This window comes from Porites lutea, chromosome 13 (assembly GCF_958299795.1).
Source record: "Porites lutea chromosome 13, jaPorLute2.1, whole genome shotgun sequence".
Taxonomy (NCBI): domain Eukaryota; kingdom Metazoa; phylum Cnidaria; class Anthozoa; order Scleractinia; family Poritidae; genus Porites; species Porites lutea.
In genome coordinates, this window is record NC_133213.1 from 6,124,227 (window position 1) to 6,145,851 (window position 21,625).

The 21,625-nt window shown below is 40.6% G+C and overlaps 3 protein-coding genes and 1 long non-coding RNA gene across 4 annotated transcripts; all 4 read left to right on the forward strand.

Annotated features, from left to right (window-relative positions):
- The first annotated feature begins 219 nt into the window (after positions 1-219).
- LOC140923669 (uncharacterized) lies at positions 220-2,283 on the forward strand. Its single transcript, XR_012164169.1, has 3 exons — positions 220-362; positions 1,139-1,366; positions 2,096-2,283. It is a non-coding gene; the product is annotated as an uncharacterized lncRNA (long non-coding RNA).
- A 1,033-nt stretch (positions 2,284-3,316) lies between these two features.
- Positions 3,317-8,410, forward strand: LOC140922290 (uncharacterized). The gene is made up of 6 exons (XM_073372289.1): positions 3,317-3,428; positions 3,786-4,142; positions 5,351-5,597; positions 6,069-6,400; positions 7,183-7,272; positions 8,132-8,410. The coding sequence occupies exons 1-6, from the start codon at positions 3,321-3,323 to the stop codon at positions 8,408-8,410; spliced, it is 1,413 nt and encodes a 470-aa protein (XP_073228390.1). The 5' UTR covers positions 3,317-3,320.
- A 4,057-nt stretch (positions 8,411-12,467) lies between these two features.
- Positions 12,468-17,670, forward strand: LOC140923668 (DNA-(apurinic or apyrimidinic site) endonuclease 2-like). Its single transcript, XM_073373743.1, has 6 exons — positions 12,468-12,640; positions 13,689-13,772; positions 14,573-14,885; positions 15,453-15,522; positions 16,235-16,907; positions 17,037-17,670. The coding sequence occupies exons 1-6, from the start codon at positions 12,520-12,522 to the stop codon at positions 17,381-17,383; spliced, it is 1,608 nt and encodes a 535-aa protein (XP_073229844.1). The 5' UTR covers positions 12,468-12,519; the 3' UTR covers positions 17,384-17,670.
- A 915-nt stretch (positions 17,671-18,585) lies between these two features.
- Positions 18,586-21,077, forward strand: LOC140923666 (histone deacetylase 6-like). The gene is made up of 3 exons (XM_073373741.1): positions 18,586-18,825; positions 20,029-20,245; positions 20,749-21,077. The coding sequence occupies exons 1-3, from the start codon at positions 18,754-18,756 to the stop codon at positions 20,811-20,813; spliced, it is 354 nt and encodes a 117-aa protein (XP_073229842.1). The 5' UTR covers positions 18,586-18,753; the 3' UTR covers positions 20,814-21,077.
- The last annotated feature ends 548 nt before the right edge of the window (positions 21,078-21,625 follow it).

Sequence of the window (21,625 nt, forward strand, 5' to 3'; positions counted from 1 at the left end):
AAATCTTAATCTCTGTAATAACGAATACGGTTAACGATAACGATAACAATAAAAATAACGATGATGATCATTATTAAGATATAGCGCTGATAATAACTAACCTAATGCCAGGTGATAAGTATTTGGAAGACATTTAATGACTTCGTAAGAAATACAATTAAGTCAGTTGTATATTTTTTTCTACTTAATTGATTAGTTGTTATGTTGGATGTTAGGTGGCAACGGTGGACAAGGGGGGCGAGGAGTTGAATGCTTCATTGACGCTAAATTCAACGGTCTTTGGGATCAGGATTTTTGCGACGGGAAGCAGACTGCAAGGGCCGCTGATGGACCCGCTGGTAAAAATGGAGCTCCAGGATCAAGTAAGTTTTAAAATGAGGAGGAGGTGAAGATCAGGAGGAGGATGACGAGAAGGACGAGGGGGAAGATGGGGGAGTAGGAAGATTAGGAGTAGAAGTAGGAGTAGACGCATTAGGAGGATTAGGAAGATTATAATTAAGAGGAAGTGGGAGGGTGAGAGGGAGGAGTAGGCGGATGAGTAAGTGAGTAAGTAAGTTAGTAAGTTTTAAACAAGAGACGAAGAGGAGTTCAAGAAGAAGAGAAAGAGGAGGAGGGTAGAAAGATTGAAAGTAGGAAGGGTAAGTATGTTTTAAAGAGGAGAAGTAGATGGAAGTAAGGAAGAGAAGGAGGAGGAGGAGGAGAAGGATAGAAAGATAGAGAGTACAAGGAGTAAGTATATCTTAAAGAGGAGAAGTAGATGAAAGTCAGGAAGAGCGTCCTCGATAGGGATAACCGCTGACGTTTCCTTTTATGTATTCTTATATAATAAATATTTGATTTGATTTGATTTGAAGGAGGCGGAGGAGGATAGAAAGATTGGGAGTAGAGGGAGTAAGTATGTTTTAAAGAGGAGAAGTAGATGGAAGTCAGGAAGAAGGAGGAGGAGTAGGAGAAGAGAGTTGAGGGGAAGGGAGGAAGAGAAGGGGGTTGTTGGAGACAAAGACGCAGAGAAGTATTTTGGAAGAGGGAGATATAGGACGTGAAGAGCTGGAGAAAGGAAAAAGATAAAAAACTAAATCGCGGAGTTGTAATGCTGAAGAAAGTTAAGTATCATACATGTATTCTTTTTTTTAATCAGCACCAAACGTCAAAGGAGAGGATGGCGCAGTCAGCGAGGCACTTATAAAAAAAGGAACACTGGACGAAGTGAGCAAGAAAAGCATTCCAGCGGAACTCTTAGTCGTCGTCAGAAGACAGGCTGTGGATCTGTTGCTAGGCGACAGGAACAATCAGAAGGGTATAGATGCCTTGCGGTTTATTAAAGATGTGACGACTGGAAGAAATGATGTGGAACAGATCAGGAAAGGTAATTCATTTTTCTAGAAGGCAACTGGAGAGAAAAAATGGTGAGGCAGCCACTTCTTTGAATCTTGGTGTTTTGGCATTTTAATTCCATGACGTCCAAAAAAGGCCCTTTAGTCCTTTACGTATCGTATTTGCTAGATTAGAATGCCGCACAGGATTCATTTCGCAGATGGATTCAAACTTAACAATAAAAGCCGCCCTCGAATATACACCCCAACCAACCAGAAAAAGCGGTGTTTGTCTGAGAATTATAAGATTATACCCTCCACCACCTCCCAGACAACTGCGATTTTTTTCTCATGATAAAAAAAAAGAAAGAGTGATGCTGGAACTTTCAACATCTTTCTGTTTTTCATAATGTTCAGAAATAATTTATCGTAATTGATGTCTGTGATTTAGAAAAGTGATTTTTATAAACGCTGCATCGGAAACGCTAAACAGGTAAAAAAAATTAAAAAACGCCGCAACGTTTTTATCGAAGTAGCCTTTGTACTTTTGCATACATCAAACTTACAATATTAAATTCATTTTCACCACAATCAATCAAGGTAAATGTCGAGGACCTGGATGGGCTTATAAGACACATGACCTACGTACGACCCCAGAGGGGGATTCCTGTAATGACAATTGTCTCCTCTCCCGTGCCCAGTACCACTCGGCCATAAAATACAAGTCAGAAAAGGGATGACATAAATATTTACAGTCAAATATATATATATATATTTTTCAGACGCCGAAAGAAAACTTGCCTTTTTAGATGTAGAAGGATATGACATTTTTGGAAAGAGCTCTCTTTTTGTTCCTCTCATTAAATGGGAAGCGTTTTATGAGGATGTGCAAACCATAAAATCAGCGGCTGAAGTTTATGAACAAACATTCAACGACATTATTGCAAGCGTGCAGAACAATGAAAATTTTCAGCAGGTAAACTAAAGATATAACCGGGGAAGTGCAGGGATATTTATTAGCAAGTGTTCTCCGCAAAATATAAGTAAAGCTAGGTTCCACTAATATTTTTTGATTATATTATGGTAAGACTATAGTTTACAGGTTTCACAGGTTTACGTTTAAGCCAAAAAGTGAAAAGAAAGTGAAAAGAGAAAGGATTGTGGAGGAGAGTTTAGAGCAATGGCGCCTCCAAGAAAGGTGGCCTCATTTGAAAACCCGGAATTGCTTGAGAGTAAAACCGACATTTCGTGACGTTACCACTGGTTTGTGCTCAAAATGGCGTCTGAGGAGCGAGCGCAGAAATTCCATACTGATGAAGTGCAATTACCCATAACTGGGTAGTGCTTCTGGTTGGTTGAAGCAAATATCCCTTGCCGCACCACAATCTACACAGGTCTTGGTATTGACATATGTCATCACTTAGGGAGCTCAAGCAAGTAGGAAGGCGACGGCTACGAAGCAACACTTAAAAGTCAATTCGCACTGCTTCAAACCTTATCGAGCTTATTCCACATCGTTCAGGTTCAGAAAAAGAAAATGAAAGTCGATGTCTTCCATTCACCACTTCCACAAAACGTGAAATTAGGCAATTTGCCAGTGTTTCATGCAGATCGAGTAATTATCGACGGGTTAACCTGCGGTCAAGGGCAACCGTCTAGAATTTCGAAGGAATAACGTGATTAGCTAAGCCTTGGGAAAGGAATGTTGATCTGGTTGAGCAGGCCTTTTGCGGGGAGGGACGAAATACGAGCTCCTCTACAAAATTCAAACGCCTGCGCGGGATCGGAGGCTAGGATTGTCCGCATGCGCTCGTTCGGAAATGTCGGCCGTGTTCTAAGGTTAATCCTGAAAGGGGGTTTACGTTTGTCTCCTGGGAACTGTATCTTGAAAAATTGTGAAAATTAAAAACAAACAAATAAATAAAAGTGGTGGCAGGTTTTAATATCTATTCTCCTAATTCTCCTATTCTTTATCAGTTTCATTAATGTATTTTTATTTTTGGTCAGATGGCGTCAAAATTTTCAGAAATTTCGTCTGAGCAGGTAAAAGCACAGAAAAACCGACTTATCGCTGCCAGAGACCTGGATGAAAGTGAGAAAAGGATGTATATTAAGGTACTTACAATGCATGGATATCACCGCCGCCAGGTTAGCTTAGTCCGTGAGAGCACCGGTCTGCCGAGCGGAATGGCTGAGATAAAAACAAGACGGATTTTAAGAGAGAAAGCGGGACTGCAAGCAGTCTCACTCATTTGGTTCATATGTTTTTGTAGTATTCTTCTGACTAGGTATTAGCTATTAATTAATCGCAGGCTCAAGCCCAATTCTGTTTCTTTTTTTGTAGAAAGAAAAATTCCGGAAGGCCGTTTTTTTAAAGTCCAAGTAATAACCATTGCAATGTACTAACGGGAGCTCCTCTTTTACCTCCTGCTAAACCTATATATTATTATTGTCTCTTGTTAATTCTCGCAGGGCATCAAATCGCAAGAGCAGCGAATGGAGGAAATACTTGTGAGGATCATGAACATGTTACCCGAAGGCTATGAGAAAACCAAAGAGAAATTAGACAAGGAGCAGTTGATGGCGGTAGTCCAAGGAGTTACTGGGTTCGCGGCGCCCATAGCAGGCAAAGATCCACTTATAATTATTGATTCGGCTGTGTATGTAATGGATTACGAAATTAACAAACCCTGCCTCGGATCACTTGACACCATTCGTGGAAATCTCAAGAAATGGCTGACATTTGGAGAAGAGTACGAGCCTTTGGAGGATTCTAGTGACTTTGACTTTGATAAAGTGGAGGTCTCTGCAATTCCTGAAGTTATGAAGGTATGTAACCAATAAAATGAAAGACACATGAGAATTAATCTTAGATACTCAGTTAAGTCCCTATCAGAATTTGTATGTGAATATGATATTCGTATGTAAATTCTCAAGACTGATTTCCATATACAAAAAGAATTGGTTTTAGATCATTTCGCTTTGGTAGTTGCTTTGCTAATTCACATACCTTTCCTCTTAATCATGTATCGAAGTTGTTAGTAGAAAATTTAGTTTTGTTCACCCTTAGCCAAGGACTTAATCCGAAATTAAGCCGAGACTAAAAAGAGCGGCATCCTTTCGTCCCATGTTCTGGTTCCGAATTTTCATTCGGAACGGGAAGTATGCCTGTTACATGAATAGTGCGGTGACTAAATCAAAGGTCGCTTCAAAGTAGCGTGCGCAGCTGGTGGAATCGTTTTTGCGCGTGCTAGAGTATTGGCGGTGAAGGCGCCCTCCTCGTGGCTTTGCCGCGAGAAGCGAGCACCGAAGACGTGAGAAAATTCCAAAAAAGCGTCTCCTCCACATTCTTTGAACGGCTTCGCAATTCTTCTGCCAAAACTTTGCTCACGCTAAATAACGATCCTGCCGGCTTCGCAGGCTACTTCAGAGTAGAAAAATGTGGCCAAAAAAAGGCTGGAGAACATAAGCAAGTTGCCCATCAGGCATAACTTGTTCCGGTTTCCACGCATGATGTGAAGCGACTAGAGTGCCGTTGGAAGTGATTTAGCAGGCTGATTTAGCAACAGAACGGGAACGTCAGTTGACGACGCGGCTCGCAAATCAAACCAATGACAATGGCAAATTGGCAACGAAAGTCGCGTTTAGTCCTTTCCGCGCGCTTTCTCGTCGTCAACTGACGTTCCCGTTCTGTTGCTAAATCAGCCCAGCAACAGAACGAGAACGTCAGCTGACGACGGGAAAGCGCGGAAAGGACCAAACGCGACTTCTGGTGCCCAATTTGCTGCTCTGCCATTGGTCAAGATGTCGTTTAGATTTGCACGCGCCGTCATCACTGCCGTCGCGTTGTCTCTGCTAAACCTGCCTAATGATTGTCACTATGTGGAGATAGACGCTTTGAGTTCTGAAAGAAATTAACTCCTTCCCGACCCCTATCACCTCCCCCCCCCCCCCCAAATTATCAAACTTCCCTGAATTGTTGGGTTTTTTTTAGTTTATATTTCGTTTTGTTTGTTGTTGTTGTTTTCACCTTTTAGGCCAACCTCGAAATAAGCAAAGAAAAGTTGGCGTCTGACTTGGTTTGTCTACTGGACGAAGCTTCTCGGCCTCGGGACGTTGCTGCTCTGAAAGCGGAAATAGAGTCATACTTCATTGTTGGAGGAGCCCGCATCGACATGATAGGAAAAGTTATGGAGCTTGATAACAATATTGGAACTTACAACTTTGATATTCCAATGCTCGAAGAGACTGAAACAGGAATTATAGAAGCCGGCAAGTCGCAAGGTATATGAGATTGCGATTTTAGGGTCTTTGGTCTAACGCTCTTTACATATCTTATCTATGATTAAGTATTTAAGTTATTGTTTATATATTATTTTAATTTATGTTAGACAATGCACAATGGAAAGGTTTAGGAAATGGCTAAATTTTAGTCATTTTATAAATATATCTGTTTATTAGCTAACAAATTGTACATGGATACATGCATACAGTATTATTTTATATTTCTAATCAGTCGATTAATTACTTTTTAACCAGGGTCTCGCACTCTCGCGAAGTCTCTAATTTACCAGATTCTACACTCCTTAAACTGCCTATAATCATAACAAATGAAAAGTGATTTTGCATATAAATTGTCGGTGAAGTATTGAATAGTATCAGGAAAAGTTATTGTCATTATCAATTATTATAGTACAAGCTTTTTCTGTAATTGTGAGAATATTATTAGAGAAGACGCTTATTTCTATTCTGAAGGCACATTAAGCACTGACCTCCGACAGACCTTCACGGATAATCTCCTCAGCACATACAAACAGCTGGAAAGATCATTTATGATAAAGCTTTATGAACTTCAGAAAGCCCTTGGATTCAAAACATTGTGGAATTTGGATGATTTGATTGGCTCGTTCCGGAGGATTGCCTCAGAGAGTGCACTGGGCGTCGGCCGACTCAATGGAGCGGTGGAACTCACGAAGGAACTTCAAAAGTTGTCTGAAGTTATAGACAAAGTTCAAGTATGTTTCACTAAACTGAAATATACTACAAGCGTCCATAAATGGAATTTTACTAAGAAGTACAACAAACAGGTAAAGTTTTAGTTTGAGCATTAAAACCAGTTTCTGTTTTGCTGTAATGATACTTAATTTAAAAAAGCTCAGTCAATAATTCACAAAGAACTAAAATTCTACCTACAAAACAAAAATGTGAAGCCTAAAGTTTAAATAAACTTACCGTGCAGCTCCGTGTATAACTCGCAGATCATGCGTAATGAAGGACCTAATGACGATGGATAGATTTAACCAAGGATAAGAGCGAGGTTCCCGTTAATAAATTCATAATTTACTTCAAACAATAAACTTACAACCATCGCAAAGAAATCCACTTGGAGTTAAGTCTGCGATCAGTTAAAAACTAGTTACTTGTCAGCTGATAACTTCAGAAAAAAAAACACGTAACCTCGACGAGTCGACACCTGAGCCCGCAACATGGTCATGTAATTCTTGCCAGCGGAAACCCAATTTTGACAGCTGTCAACTGACTACAACATGGATTTGCAATATCAGGTTGCAGGCTCCCACACTAGGTAGAAAGCATGAGATTTTACATTGGTTACCTTGTGGTGCGGACGGACCAACATTTCTCGGATGGACAGATAACCAAATTTTCTTAGCTATGGGACTCCGCTCGCGCACGCTTTGCGTGTGCGTGCAGCTCCGCTATAAAGGCCAATCGACCCAAATACCTTCTCAGGCGCGCGAATTTAAGCTCCATATTAAACCAATCACGAAGTTGTTTCATGTTATCTCCGAAGAAAGTCCTGGCTTTTTTTATGTATTATTAAAATGATATCTTGTTTCTAATTTTGTAGATGTTCCAAGATCTCCAGCAAGGTTTCACAAAATTCAGTATCGAGGAAAATGAAATTTGCCAGACGTGTTACAACGCGCGACTGATAAAAGTAAGCATAACCTGGGTACTAAATTATACATCAGTTATGGGGAAAACATAGTGATAGTTCTCTTTAAGTTTTTTTTTTTTGAGGGGGGGGGGATATTTTGTTTGGGAAGTTAACTCCTTTTCAAGGTGGACAAATTTTTATATCAAAATAGTCAGAGAGGTGTCCATCTTGTATAGAGTTACTTAGAAAGTGACTAATGAAAGGTTAATCTGCTACACAGCCGTTTTTAGTGTCAACACTCCTCCCTTGCGTGACAACACTAAAAACGGCTGTGTAGCAGACAAATGAAAGGTAAGAAAGTATCCGTTTTAGTGAGGTGCCGTCTGTGTAGATGTAAAAGTATGCGTTATGCGAGAGGTGACTGACTTGTACAAAATAATTTGTTTGCTGCATGTTATTTGTTTTCAAAGCCTAAATATTTTATCAGTTAAATATTAAGATTTAGCCATGCCTACCTTGGAAATGCGCATGCTCATAAAAGGGTATATCTTTGTCTTATTGGTGCCAAACGATCCTGGATTTTCAGTGACATTTTTGTCCTATTTAAAGGAATCCACAACAGTCTTGGTTTCTGGATTCCATGCCGTGGATTCTGGATTCCTGGTACTGGATTCCGAATTCTTTGTCACTGGGACTTGCACTCCGGAAGAAAAAAAACTGAAATGAACAGCTACTGACAAACGAAATCTTAACTCAAAATCATTAAAACAAAATTAAAGAGAACTTTAAAGAAGCTTTGTTATCCGCGGGCTAGTCTTACAGGCCATGGCAAAGAATTTATGAACGTACTAGAGATAATGTCATGATAAGTTGTGGTGATGTCCCTGGATGTTGAGCTATTGATTTTTTTATCTTTTAGATGTACATTGAGCTCTATGGTTCGCCAGATTCTGAAAAGCAAGATAAAAATATACCTGACAAAATTCATCTGAGAGTGCGTCATCTAAGCGGATCTCACTTCCTTGCGGGTGACAACAAGATGAAGACTTACCGTCAGCCAGTTACCGATTTCAGAGATTTCAAGTTTGATCGCTTTACCATTAGTAATGAAGGGAAGTGTCGAAAAGCAAAGCAAGAGGGGAGAAGTTCTTGTAAGGCAGAATTAAATAGAAATAATATACATATGGTTCTTTTGTAGCAACCTTGCCATCTTAATCCTTGGACTTACAAGGCTGTTTTGAGGCTGTTTGAGTTTTTTTTCCAAGAAGATAAAACATCAGCACCTGACGTAGCTGTTCGTTTATTTCTCGCGCGCATTTTGAGACAAGTTTAGTGATGGTCAGTTACTATGTTTATGACGTGATAAGTAGCGGGTGGTCAAGCCATTTTTTGGGTGAAAATGCATGTTTTTTCAACTTCTTTCAACAATAAATGTAATGCTTGTGGACGAAATGATGCAAAGGGCTTATTTATGTGTTATTTTACATGTGAAGCACAAAAATTACCGTTTATTGCGGTTTTAATCTGATTTCTAATTCTTGGTCAAATCCAAAATGGAGGACAAGATGGCGACCATTGTTGCTTTCGTCACAGGGAAAATCGTTTTGAAATACTGCAACATATCAAAATCTCCGGGGAAGGGTTCCATCAACCTTCCCATTCCACCTGTACCACAGTGGGGGTATGAATTTGTATATACGTGCGAGGGTTAACTTGTTTTTTGAAATTCGCGAAGATAAATCAACACAGTGTTGGCGAATCAATTCTTTTACTCCGGTTCCACACGAGATGTGGCCATACACGAATTTCGTCCGTATCCGAGAATAGTTGAACGTCTTTAGTACCATATTTTAACATTCAGAGCTTCTCTCCATGTCATAACAAAGGCAGCAAACTGGCCTCAGTTATTTTAAGGCGCTGAGTACTGTACAAGTTGATTAATTCTCTGTCAAAGCTGTTGTGAAGACGAATTAAATTACATTTCTTTTTCTACATATTCTCTCTTGTCCTGGGTTTCAGCGTTCTGTGTCGAAGAGAATGACGATCGCTGGAAACCGATGTGCAGTCACTCCTTAAATGGTCTAGTCGATTCAGGCTTGATGATGGGCGAGGAAGAATGCACAAGTCCTCCTGGTTATTACGAGCTGTTAATACCTGTGGATAAGAATCTGGAGTGCAGTGCCTCTCAAATGAAAGACACCAACTGCAAAGATCTTGACGTGAGTTTTTTTTTTTAATTAAGGTCATTGTGAATTACGGCAAACTAAACTTTGACTACAAAACTTTGCAGATGTAAATCACTTATCTCCGATTACCGAATCAGCCATGTTCCCAGCTTGCCTCGTCACTAGGCAAGTTCCCAACCTCCTGCTTTTGCTCGCGTAAATTACACCTTGGGGAGGCTAGGTAGGGTGCCGTCTGACATAACAAATTTTGACTCAGTTGGTCACGATAGATATCATGTTGTTGCGAAATGTAAAGTGGACAAGTGGACCCCCATCCTCGGAGACCCAGGGGCAGTAAACTTTCACCACGAACATTTTATCGTCCCGGCTAACTGCCCCTTGGGTCTCCGAGGATGGTGGACCCCATTCTTAGCATCAAAACCTCCAAATTATGTATTGCTTCCAGCGAAAAGTCTGGCCTTTAGTATTGATACAGCGGGCATAGAATTCAAACTTCTGAGACGTTAGGGGTGCACATATCCGACACTAGAGTAGTATATAATAGATACTGAGTTCATGCGAGCCAGCTCTCTTGTTTGGACGAGCCGCGCGAGAACGCGCGAGCGAGCGAGCGAAAGGAGAGAGCTCTCCTCCTCCCCCCCCCCCCCCCCACGCCAACCCCCGCTTTCGCGTCTCCTCTTGCGTGCCTCTCGCACGTCTACTTTTCACGATATCCCCCAAATGCCGAGAACTTGCTCGCAGGTTAATTTCCTAGGGGATGGACTGATTTTAAACGTATCATATACCGAAAAAAATAACAAATGAGAATTTGTCAAATATACGATTACTTAAAAAAAAAAACAACAAACAACAACATAATGCAATACAAACAAACAAACTGGCAAAACAAAATCAGTCATTTATTTCGAGCTCATAACGGTAACATTACAAAAAAAAAAAGTTTTTATTAGGACTTTGATGTCTTTTTCTTTCCATATGTGGGTTAAGTTTGTTGTTGGTTCTCTCCTTCGCTCCGAGAGGTTTTTCTCCGGGTACTCCGGTTTTCCTCTCTTTCTCAAAAACCAACATTTTCAAATTCCAATTCAACCAGGAATCAGGTAGACGAAGAACCACTTTGTGGATGTGCTACCTCCAAATCTTAAGTTATTTATTTATTTATTTATTTATTTATTTACAGCTGACGAAGTTCACCAAGATGAACGTTTGGGTGTATTACTTATACTGGTCGAACAAGTATCCTGTCGGACCTGATGACCCGATATGTCGCGTTGCAACCATGAAACGAAATCAAACAGAGATCGATGAAGAGAAGTTTCCTGTTGTCTCGGACGAAAATAAGCTCTGAATATTGAAGTTTTCACCATTGAATTTAATAACGATGCATTCTCCAATTCTCTTGTCTACACTAGGATTCCGGCAAGAAACCCCTCAGTGGAAATATTCAACCGGCTAACGATTATGAATGTTTAAACGTGTAGCTATGTAACTAAGAATATAAAATCACTTCATTTTATCGCAGTGACATAAAAATGTCAAAAAATGTAACTTTTGCACCTTTGTCAATAAAAATATTACAAGGGCGATGATGATGGCCTTATTGATGTTGATGGCGGTGATTCTGATGATGATGATGATAAACGAAAACAGTAACTCTCATAATAGTCCCTTCGAAGGGAAAGTACATGATTATAGACTGCTTTCCAATCCTGGGTTACTCTCTTACATAATCCATTTACATGTAGGCAGTGTCATCAATCAATCAATCAATCAATAAACTTTATTTACCCTCGAATTTACAGTGTAGCACTCAAGTGCTAATATCTTCGAGCCATGTGGACCCTTCCCCCCCGCCCGCCCCCAGCAAAGGGTATATAGTTTTTGTATCGCTTGGGTCTGAAAATGGGTGTACACTTTCTGCCTAATTTGGTCTGGAATCGGGTATGGATTTTCAGAGAACTACGGGAAAGTCTACACGTATTTATCTTGTCAATTAAAATGAATACGAAAGAAAGAGTTTTATACCAATTTGAAATGGGGTTCAAGAAATCTTTTTAGTGGGGTTTCAATCTAAGAAATGATGACACGATTTCTTAGCGGCGGTTGTTGAAAGGCCGGATAGCAATTAGCTTCCCTAATACTAATCCGCTGGATAGTAGCTGATAGTGATTTATCCGATGGATAGCACTATCCAACGTTTAAACAACTCGCCAACCTCCCCCCCCCCGGGTCTGAAAATAGGTGTGGAAAATGAACTTTTTTGGTCTGAAATATTGTCAGGATTTGAACTAGCCATGCAGCACACCCTCTTCAAAGATTCCCAAGAGTGTATATCATCCCACCCCACCCCCCAGGCTTACAGCTACCTCACTGGATACAGTAACCTTTAGTTAAGTGAACACTGTGCGCTGTGTTGATGTCAATGAGAACGACAAAAATGCCTCTGGAGAAAACAAACCAACATGAAAATATGATCCCAAGATACCTTGGAACTTTTGTTGCCAGGGCAGGTAGTACAGTACACAGTTGTGTGTGGAAATGAGGCGCAATTGCAGTAAGTTAGCATGGCAACATATCAACCCTTGAATGAATCAGCTCTAATATAGTGCTTTCAGAGTCCTCTTTGGGTAGAAAAGAAAATGATGACCTGAAAATCTGTTTTAATGTCTGTCCTTCAGGTTTCAAATGATATTCACCAATCAGGCACCGCCTAGCTAAATAGGCAGCTATGCCCAATCACGCCTCACATGGCTAATTTGTGCCCGATCATGCATCACGCTGATAATTTGTCACCCATCACGCGTCACGGAAAACCCCTTTGCCATGCGAGTGTTTTGTTCAGCACTGCTGTGCAGCTGACAGAGAAGGCAGAAAAGCAAAGAAGTGCGAGATTGGCCAGACGTCTTTCATTTATTTTCAACTCTTTATTCTCTTCCCCTTTCCTATTTGAAATTTCGAAACTTTTATATTCTCAGTTCTTTTCTCTCTCAGGACTAGACACCTCGAGCCCTGAAACACAAGGAAAATTGTGCATATCTGGCAACCGCTGACACAATTATCGGTTGATCCATTTCGAACGCGGGAATATCGTGAGAATTGTTTCTATTCACTTGATTGGAAAGAAATGAAGATTTTGACGTGGAATATCAACGGAATTCGTGCCGCTCGAAGAGACAAATCGTTGAAGGAAGTCTTAGACTCTCTTGAAGCTGATGTTATTTGTTTGCAAGAAACGAAAGTTACCCGTGAGTGATAACCTTAATGAAGGGTCCTGTTAATTAATATCATTCGGTTGTTACTTGGTCTTTTGGGAAAGTGAAGCTTTCTTTCAAATGGCCCACATTTGAAATGGGTCTTGCAAAATTGACATTTGACTGCAGGCATGGGCTCATAAAGTTTTGTTCTGACCCATTGGAAACCCGAGGGGGTTGTGGGGGGTGGGGGATGGGGGGGGGGGGAATTTAGGTTTTTTTTTTTCGGGTGGGGATGTGCCGCTGGGATCCCGGAACCTATACCAGAGCTAGTTCAGTTCAATTTTGCTGACCTGTACTTGACTACACTCTTAATACCCCTCCCTGTACTACAGTGACTATTTTCCATCTATCAATGTTTTCTTTGCTGTTAAACTGAGTTGAGGGTAAATTTGAATTTGTGTTTTCATTTTTGTACCAGTCAGTTTCCAGTTTATCAAGTCTAAATTAACGTCTTTAACCAATTGATCAGCTTCCTGAAAAAATATACCTTATTCTAGACCCAAATTTTATACCAGACTAAACTGCTTATTAATAAATACCATAGCCCTCACAGCAGCACACATCGATATAGCCCATATATGGCAGTAGCCCCCCTTTCCCAGGTTTAAGAACTGCTTGGTTTAGGCTCAGTTTTTCAACGTGACATTGGGTGGGGTTGGGAGTTCTCTGACCAGTCTGACCAGATGCTAGACTATTCTATTACCTTCTTACCCGGTAACTTAGGATTGATGACACTGCGGAATGACGCCTATTGAAACGTGTCATTAGAGTCAAAATAAGTTACAAGTTGAGCGAATGCAGTTCCTCCAAAAAGGAGGGTAGCATGAAAGTTTCTCGCGATGAAGTTGAATTATCTTTGTTTGATAGAAACAATTAGCTAACACTTCACTCAGAGATTCAAAGGACACGACACACGTTGGCATCCTTTATGAGTCCACAAACAGTCACGGGATTCGTGATTTTACAGCCTACACTTATCAATGGGTGCCATTTGGCAATGCTTATAAATTTCACTCAAGTTATTGTTGGTATTTTCCAGGTGAAATGCTGGATGAAGTAACTGCTATTGTAGATGGATACAATGCCTATTTTAGCTTCTCCAAAGTTAAAACAGGCTACTCAGGTGAGGCATAAGTGAAAGCATTTCAATTTGTTGCTCTGCTCGAATACCAGCAACTTAAAGACTGGGATTTTTTCTTTTACTTGAAGACAAAGTCACTCCTTAAATGGGTTACTTCAGAGAACCAAACAATCCACACCCCTCCCCTTCTTCTCCATCCAACGTTGCACTGTTAATTGCTCAAACAGTGGAACAGTACACTATTAAGTGGAAGGGTGGGTGAGGAAAGCTTCATTTTTGCCTTTTGGAGTCCACAATTGAAACATTCAAAACGTCAGAAAGGCTCTTGAGCGTTAAGTGTCTCAACTAATTTTGTCAGTGGTTTATATTCATTTTTCATGAAAGTCATCAGCCAGGAAGGATTTGACCTGAAGAAAGGCTCACCCCCCACTAGCAATAGTGCTATAAATACTGCTGAGGGTAAATAACAGAGGTATTCTTCTGTTATTATTATTATTATCACTCAATAATTTTTTTTCTGTTTCTTGCTGTCAAAAAGAGAAAAAAAAGTTTGTGCATTGCGCATTGATTGAGAGTTGAAAGAGTGATATGGATAGCTGATGTACAAGATATTCCACTGTTAACAAGCTCTCTTGATATATTTGCCAATAGGATATTAGTTTATGTAGAGGATGTTACAAAAATGAAAATAAATTCCTTTCTTTTTAAAGTGCCCCCTGTAGCCTTAGACCTCCAAAATAAAGAAATGACCCCAGCATCTATTAAATCATTTACAGTACTGATTACAAGGATTGCTGTACACATGTATTAATGTTAGATAACTAATTCAATTATGTTAAAAGGTGTGGCCACATTTTGCCGTGATTCAGTGACACCTGTTGCTGCAGAAGAGGGCCTCTCAGCTTCCCTTACCCCACAGCCCTCTATAGGCTGTTATGGTAGCACCTCTGACTTCACTTCTGAAGAGTTAGAAGCTTTAGATGCTGAAGGTCGTGCTGTCCTTACAGAGCATAGTTTCCCTGATTGCAAGAATGTTGTTATCATTAATGTGTATTGTCCCAGAGCAGACAAGGAGAACAAAGATAGAGTGAACTTTAAGCTAAGATTTTATAAATTGCTGCAAGAAAGAGCTGAGGCACTTGTCAATGGAAGAAGGTACATTATATTTATTAATAAATGTTATTATTTTTTACCTTGCCTTGCCATCCCTGGAGAACCATTAATTTTTCAGGACTGCATTTCCAGGTGAACTAATGAATTGTCTGGAATGAAACTAAAAATTGACTTCTAATAATCCAACTGTTCAATTCTTCCTCCAATAATATTTGCCTTGCATGAGCTTGTGAGAGAATACGTTAGGCCACATATGTAGTTGCTCAATAGGTGGATAATGTTATTCGCAGTCCGACAGATCTTTATCCAGTGGATACTGCAGCCAGTAGATAGCATTACCCTTTAATTCCAGCTTTTGAACTACTGGCGAGAGGAATTAGTTGGATTTCTTGGACTACACACACTTTCTACTATGTTTAGGCAGATCTTGACAAAGTCTCGACATCTTGAAATCTCAACAACTTGAAATCTTGGCTTGAGATGTGAACAAGTTGACAACTTGCATGTCCCCTTCAGGCCCCTTATTTATTTGTTTACTCCCTGCACTACAAGATTTGCCAGGTGGTGTGGCTCTTTCATAATCTTTATGTTGGTTTGTGTTTGTTGTAGGCATGTGATAGTTCTAGGTGACATAAACACAGCACACAAAATGATTGACCACTGTGATCCTGATGAAGAGGTAAAAAATGGTGCTCACTGAATCAATAGTTTATTTTCAGGGAATTAAATTTACATGTACTGATCCTAGATAATCAAGTACTTTCCCTTTTAAAGGAATTATATAGTACCTGTGACTACATGTATCTTGTTTATTTATCATCATCATTATCATCATCATCATCATCATCATCATCATCGTCATCATAGCCATCATCCGATGTCTTTATTTCTAGTGAAAAATATATATGTAAAATAATAACTTTTATCTTTATGCCGTGAGTGACATTGCCAATTAATGAAGGTGTGTGATCATTTTGGGTTGATCCATCCTTCAAGCCAATTTTGCTCAACCCAAGAAGCAGGTGGTGGACCCTACCATGTGAGTACTGCAACTTTGTAAGAAGAGCAAATACTATCTTGAGATACATTGGAAGATGTTCTTTTACCAGGCTAAAGGGAACATTTTGTCCTCCTAAGCTCCTTATTCTGCCAGTTTTCTTCTGGTTTCTTGTTGGGTACACATGGCATTATCGAGGACCGCCTCAACAGCCTTGGTATGTGTACCGTGGGACCACACAACAGTGGCTTATTCAGCAGTGAAATAGTCCAGGCCAAGCACCGAGGGTCAAAGGGTTGTAAATTTGCCCCCCGATCCTTTCTAGTCAATAAAAGTCTGCTACAAAGGTTTTCAAATGTAAACTTTTTTTTGGTTGTTTTTGTTCTGTTTTTAGGACGTGTTTAACACTCATCCAGGGCGGCAGTGGTTGAATCACTTCCTTTTGCCACATGATGCTCCAGTTGAACCACCAGCTGGGGAAAATTCGCACTTACTTCCGGTAAAAGGAAAGATGTTTATCGACACCTTTCGTTACTTCCACCCCACAGAGCGCGGCGCCTATACAAACTGGTGCACAGTTACTAGTGCTCGACAGACAAACTATGGCACAAGAATAGATTACATTTTCGCAGACGTGGAACTTGTGAGGAAAGAGTTTAAAGATTGTGTGATAAGACCGGATGTTGATGGGTCTGACCACTGTCCTGTTGTTGCAATTTTAAAGACAAGTTTCCAAGGTGCGTCTAAAGCCCCTGCGCTTTGTACCAAATACATGCCTGAGTTTGCTGGAAAGCAACAGAAACTTAAAGAGTACTTTGCGAAGCACTCAGGGAAGACTAGAGCTTCAAGTCAACCCACTTCCGGAAATAACGAATCACGGGAAGGGATGTCATTGAAGCGTAGTGCTTCGTTTGGTGATGAGAAAAACAAAGTAAAACGCCAAAAAACTGCTGGAACAAAAACAAAAGCTGTAAGCCAGCCGAAGACAAACTTGTTTAGCTTTTTTTCAAGACCAAGTAGGCATGTTTCATCTGAGAAAAAAGCTACGGAAACAATCGATTCTTGGAGTGGATATGAAGCCAGTCATGATCATGCGTCTTGCACGTCAAAATCTTCTGAACTACCTAAGAGCACACCTACTTTAGGAAATAACAGTGTAGCAAATGTCGGTCAACCTAAAAAATTTGCTGATCAAGAGATAAATTCTTCAGACAGATCGGTATGTCGTCACACAGCCAAAGATGATTCAACTTCTGTTGACAGCAATTCGCAAACTGGGGGAATAGTTCTCCCTGGCAGCACAGAAAGCACGAGTAGCAAAGACTGCTCACAAAAACGGAAAGCTGAAGTGGCTCTGTGGAAGACTATTCTAACGGGGCCCCGCCCAGCACCCCTTTGCAGTGGGCACAAAGAACCATGTGTTCTAAGAACTGTGAAGGTTAAAGGCCCTAATCAGGGAAAACAGTTTTATTGCTGCGCTAAGCCACAGGGACACAGTTCAAATCCACAGGCGCGTTGTAATTTCTTTAAGTGGGTAAAGTAGGCCTAGTTTTACTGTATTTGTTATGTTTGTTACTAATATTTTCGCTCGGTAAATAACGAAGACCAGTTTTAACTGAAGTGGTCGAAAAGGCGTAATCAATGGCAAAGTTAAAGGACAAGATTTCATGGCAAAGTAGCGGTGACCTGAGAGAACCAATTTGCATAGTTGAATTTAACTTTTTAGCTGTCCTGTCATTATATGGCTTAGGCTTCACTGATTTTTTTCTTTATGGGTTGAAATAGCTAGTGCACAAAGACAAATGGGGAACTACTCGTAGTCTAGAAACGTTGAAATAATAATAATTAAAAAAAACCTTTCGACAACAATGATTCTTTGTGTTGACAAGCTGTCGAAACGTGGCACGGAGTTACTGTGTTTTTCAAAAACACGCGAACTCTGGAGCTCAATTGCGTTTTTCGCTGCCGTCCATCATCTTTCAGGAAACAGAACTTTACTTACACGGATTCGAAACATTCTCGTCCCCAGAGCCACTCGGCTTAATTTAGACCACGTGGCCAAGAAACGACGGGCTCTGGGGACGAGAATGGGTTCAAAAGGGCTCCGATCCGTTCAACCTCGTTCCCAGGGTCTCTCATCTGGGCGGGAAGATGAGAGACCCTGGGAACGAGGTTGCGATCCGTTTTGTGTGTTTCTGTGTTTCAAGGTTCGTTGCTTGTGACCGTAATTATGATTGACTGCAGCAAAAAACGCGAAGGCGGCTTTTGAACTTTAGAGTTCGCGTGTTCGTGAACAGCGCAGTAAGGGATCTACGGTTCGAATTTTATTACACTCAAAGCTTTCAATATCCGGGGACTCTAAAAATGGATGAATCTACAATCTCTGAATCCGAAATTCGGAAAAAGAAAATAAAAGCCGCCAACCCATTGGCCGGCCAAGCAGACGATCTTTTGGCTCGTCACGCAATTCCCCTCCCCCATCAGGAACGCGTGATGAACCTGTGAACAGGTCTGCGTGGGAGGCTGGGCCAAGCGGCTCTCCAAGCGGCGTGTCAGCGGTAACCAAATCAGCGGTTTTAGATATATGTTCCACGGCACGACGTGTCAAGTTCTTGGTGTGCGTGCAGTGTTTATTTTCCGCCTTGCAAAATTTGTCTTTTGTGACCTGGAGGAAACCAAAAGTTTTTAAAAAGAGTTAACGAAAAAGGGTAAGAAAAATGATGCGAGCTGATTTCTGGCCAATGATCTCCTCGATCTAGTCCCCGGCAGTTGTCACTGGATCCGACCATTCTAGTAATTATTCCAAAATCTCACCTGCGCTCTCAAAGACGTCAAAGTTTTCCGACTTCTTCTTGGGTGTTGGTGTCTTTTATTTGTTTGTTAATAGTTGTATAGTCGCCATCACATCAAGCAATGGCTTTAGGTGGCTTAGACTTTACAGGCTTTGTGGCTGTTGAACCAAAGTCGGATTGCCCACATGTTCAAGTAAGCTACTTTAATTTTTATTTTAAGTACAAAAATGAAGGACATAACATCCTTGTCAAACTACAGAGTTTTTAAAAGCGTGTACTCCTGCATGTTTTCTCAGCTGCTAATACAGTTTTTAAAATTTTATTTCAGTTTCGGAAGGCCTAGAAAAGTGCTCTTGTTGAAGTAAGCTTAATAAAAGCAGTTTTTTTTCAATTTTGCCTGCTCCACAGCAAAGTCTTGGAACTCTAATCTTGATCTATAAGCGCTGGTCTGTTCCTAGTTGTAAATTGTTTAATTTGTTTACCAAATGTCCCACCCTGACAACGATCGATGGAGAGCAGCTGTTTAGCCTCCCACGCGGGTGTTTTTAGGGGAGCTCGTCTTTCATCCCTCCCCACAAACGCCTACTCAACCAAAAACAACATTCTTTTCCCATTGTCATTGGGAGGGACAAAATATGAGATCCCCTAAAAAACGCCTGCGTGGGAGGCTAGCAGCTGTTTTGAGTTTCTAAATTCCTTTTTTACCTACGTGGGGCTGGTGAGGAGACAACGCCTTACACATGTATTGAGGGAGGTCCTCTTAGGGGAAGGGAGTGGGGGGTATGTTTATTCAAAGACGGCGTTTCACATTTTGAGAAATAGGTAATGTCCTTGTCGGTATTTAATCCATCTTTATGGCATTTGTTGTCATCTCATCTAATCTTATGTTGCTGTTTCAAGGCCTTGTCTACAGTGGCCCAGAAGGGTTACACATGCAAATTAAAAATGTTGCTGCAAATTAAAAATTGTACATACATGGGATGGCTCAAGACTATCATGGCAATTTCACCTTTGCCCGCAGCGCAAATTTCAGTTTTGCCCAGAGAAAATTTCCCCTTCTCCCAAATGCTATTCACAAATTCCACTGGCATCAAGTTTTAGTGCACAAAAGATCTGTAAATTCACTGACATGGCAGCCTTTGCCAAGAGCAAAGTCAAAATTACCATGAGCAAAATTGAAAATTAAAGTACATGTTATTTGTCTGCATTTCTTGAAAGTAAGTGTTAACAAACATTCATGTTGCTAGTCATCTAGACATTTTAAGCTAGTAGTCCTGGGTTAATTGCCTAAGCAGCAAGTTAGAAATTTGTGTCCATTTCTCTCAGTGCCAAAGGTCATTATGCATCATAGGCCTTATAATAATTATCTTTTATGTTTATTCATTTCTTTCAACAGTCATTATCAAACACAGCTTCATTGCACATTGACTTGATGAAGCCTTGTGGATCATGCGAAAATGTTGGGGAAAATTGGTTGTGCCTTATGTGCTCAGTGGTGTTTTGCAGTCGTTATGTGAAAAGTCATATGGTGGAACACAATTCAAAGGAACCAAGCCACATGTTGGCTTTAAGCTTTATGGACCTTAGTGTGTGGTGCTATGACTGTGACTCGTGTAAGTTTATCCTTTTGTGGTACCCTTGGAAGACTACTATCATCAGCAGGATGTGTGTACATATCATTGCAAGAAAGGGTCCGGAAGCCCTGACCCTACATAATTGTGGGAGTAAACCTGAAAAATTACACCCATTTTAAGGCAATGAGAGTTTCTTGTGTTTCCACGGAGACCTCTTAAACAAGCCTTGCTTAGGATTAGACAAACTGCTGTGTGTGAAGAAGTCATTTATTAAGTTTTGAGTAGGGGGTTGAGATGTGCTCTTCGTTAGATCTATACACAATTCAAGGAACCCTCTCAGGGGTTCAAGCTCTAGATGGCTCCTTTTCTACCAAAGTGTGGTCTCTTAACCTCTCTACCCCCCGTTACAGCTATACAGGTTTACTAAACTGTACCATGTACCAGTATACTCCCTCCGCAAGCACAAGCTGGGGTCATAAGTGGCAAGGGAGGAAAATGTGCTTTCCTTTAATTTATATACATTTTTGATTGTCCTTTTTCAGATGTTTCATCACCACAACTTCAGCCTATTGTAAAAGCTGCTGAATTGGCTAAAGAAACCAAGTGAATTCTAAGCCAATACCACAGTGCTTGTAGGGCAAAAGCAAGTTGCTCAAATTACTGAGTTAGTGAAGAAAATGGATCACAGGAAATGACTGTTACGTAGCTAATGCAATATAAAACTGTATTTTTAAATAGGTTATTTTCCAAGTTTTACAAAGTAAACATTATTTATATGTCAGCCTTAACAAAAAGAATATTTGAGATTTTAGTTAAACCAATAGTTGCACTATAGGTTTGTCTAAGAGGTAAATAAACACTGAAATAAATTAGATACAGGTTTGTTTATTATTATTGTAAGAAGCTAAGATTGAAGCATAATCTCTGTTGCTTCACAGGCTCGCATAGTGAGCTTGGGTAACCTGTGATATCCCATTGTCTTATTCGACATAGTTAAGGGCTCACTTATACCACAAGAGGCAAGATCCAGTAGTACACAGTATTTGCATTGGTTGATCCCAGTACAAGTCACTGAAAGATCCCCAAGGGGGAATTATCAGGCATTATAAGTCTCTGTGTAGTTAATTGTGCTCGGTATACACTGTGCCTGGTTCATAAATAGGCAGTCTTTACCAGCACTTTGCCACAAACACAACCCTTTCCCCAGGGTCTTGTCATTTTCCAAGCCACCATGAGACATGACCCCAGAGACGAGACTGCCACAAACAAGCCATTGATGAAGACACGGGCATCCTCTTGAAAGCTTTCTTTGCACTGTCTCTCCCGGCCAGACCCGAGTGAGTACCCTTAGGGTCCTAGGGTAGCTACCTAATACTTGTCTAGTCGGGTCAGTGTGTACCTAGGAGGCTCTTTTGTTCT